The following is a 1,978-nucleotide window of genomic DNA, read 5'->3' on the forward strand; positions in this document are numbered from 1 at the left end:
ACAAATTTTATAAAAATATTTTTAATTATATATTTTTATAATTTTAAACTAAAATATATCAAACTATTCTTAAATCTTATAATCTAAAATATACCACATAGAAAGCTACAATAAAAAAAATATAAAAAAAAGGTATTTGGTTAAATGAAAATAACAAAAACAAATTAAAACAATGAGGTAAACTTTTTCTTTGTCTACGAATGACACAATGAATACAATTTTTTATTTTTTTGAAATGATCACACCCCCAAATATCCATTTTTAAGCTTTCCTTCTATAATAGAGGGTTTGGGGTTTGTACCTTTTCTTCTTTCTTAGAGTTGAAGGAAGAATATGATGAAAGGTAGATGAAGTGATCAACCCACAATGGAAATGGATGTTCAAAAGAGTAAACTCTCTCTTTCTTCATATATATTGTTTCTTTTCCCCCCCTAATTTCTATCTAGTTTTCAATTGTTTTCTATGAACCTAGCTAGAAAAAAGTATGTTGATTTTCTTTTTTCATGTGTAATAATGAACTTAAAAGAACTTTATCAATTCTAACACAATTTATTTGTACTTAAAAAATAGAAGATGATTCAAATATTGGTTGTTGTATCATTTGTATGATGGAAGATTTATGTTGTGTTTTATTTTTTGTCATATAGATCCATGGTCACGGGATCGAACGATGCGAATTATTATTCAAGATGACACTTATAGAGACGTGATTAATTGGAAGTCATTACCAAAATCTTTTCTACCAAGTACTATAGATGTCACCAAAGAAGAAGATATATGTTCAGAATCAAAAGCTTTTCTCCTAATGGTTGAACCAGATGACAGTATAGCTGCAGTTAAAGCGTATATTCAAGAGGAAAAAGGGATTTCGTTTAAAAAACAAAAGTTGTTGAATGAAGATGGGGGAGTTATGAGAGATGCACAGACTCTAACGTTAGCGGGAATCAATAAAGGATCTACCTTAATTCTTCGATATACACCATTAACACAAATCTATGTGTCAACGCTTACTAAACGCAGGTTTAAGTTAATGGTTGAGAGTGATGACACAATTGCAGATGTTAAGGCTGCCATTCAGGAAAAAGAGGGTATTCGATTTCATAAACAAAGGATAATCTATAATGGCCGACAACTCGAAGATGATAAATCTCTCGTCGACTCTGGAATTCAGTATAACAGTGAGTTGAAACTTGTATTGACGTTGTGCGGTTGTTGAATATTAGCTAGTAAAGGATATGGTAGTTGCTTACTAATTTGCATAATCTATATGTAAATTCACTTGTTTTTAGTATTATCGTTGTTCAAGTGTTCTGGTTGGTTTAAATCTATAATCTATTTTAAATGGTGTTATTTGCCCTTTTGCCTCTATTATATTGTGCTCAACTTCAATTTTTGCTCCTCGTATATTCATTTTATAAATGGTGTTATATCCATGATTGGAGGCAAGAATCAATTGCTTGATAGATTTATGGAGATTTGCTTATACGATAATCTAAGGGAGTTTATTTCAATCAGGGATACAATAATATTTTTTGATGGAGAATATATATGAGTACCTGCAGAGGCGAACCCGTTTAAAGGTTTCGGGTGTACCAATATTACCTTAGCTCAAATATGAGTTTCAAGCTAAACTTAAAATAAAAATAGTGAAAAAGGGCTTTAGCTAGATTCAAACTCTAGTTTCAGGAGTGATTTCTCTGGTTTGTACAAACAACACAAGGCCACTCATATGCTCCTCATGGTGCATTGATAATTATAATCTTATTTTCTCTCAGTTTCTAAAATAAAAATAAAAAATAAAATAAAAAAATAAATATATATATGATTTTCATCCAAAATTGACGTGCACACACACCCCACTTATAGGTGTGGATCCGCCTATGACTGTAACTGATATGTGCGCGCATATGTATTGTTTCTTATATATCCAAAGTACAACCTGGTTCTAAATTCCCTATCTTTTACAATCATTATTTCT

General features: G+C 30.5%; 1 protein-coding gene across 1 annotated transcript; it reads left to right on the forward strand.

Moving 5' to 3' along the window:
- Positions 1-246: 246 nt before the first annotated feature.
- LOC125808460 (uncharacterized) lies at positions 247-1,350 on the forward strand. The gene is made up of 2 exons (XM_049488163.1): positions 247-388; positions 648-1,350. The coding sequence occupies exons 1-2, from the start codon at positions 367-369 to the stop codon at positions 1,214-1,216; spliced, it is 591 nt and encodes a 196-aa protein (XP_049344120.1). The 5' UTR covers positions 247-366; the 3' UTR covers positions 1,217-1,350.
- Positions 1,351-1,978: the final 628 nt, after the last annotated feature.

This window comes from Solanum verrucosum, unplaced genomic scaffold, assembly GCF_900185275.1.
Source record: "Solanum verrucosum unplaced genomic scaffold, falcon-dt-bn FXZP01000112.1, whole genome shotgun sequence".
Lineage (NCBI taxonomy): Eukaryota > Viridiplantae > Streptophyta > Magnoliopsida > Solanales > Solanaceae > Solanum > Solanum verrucosum.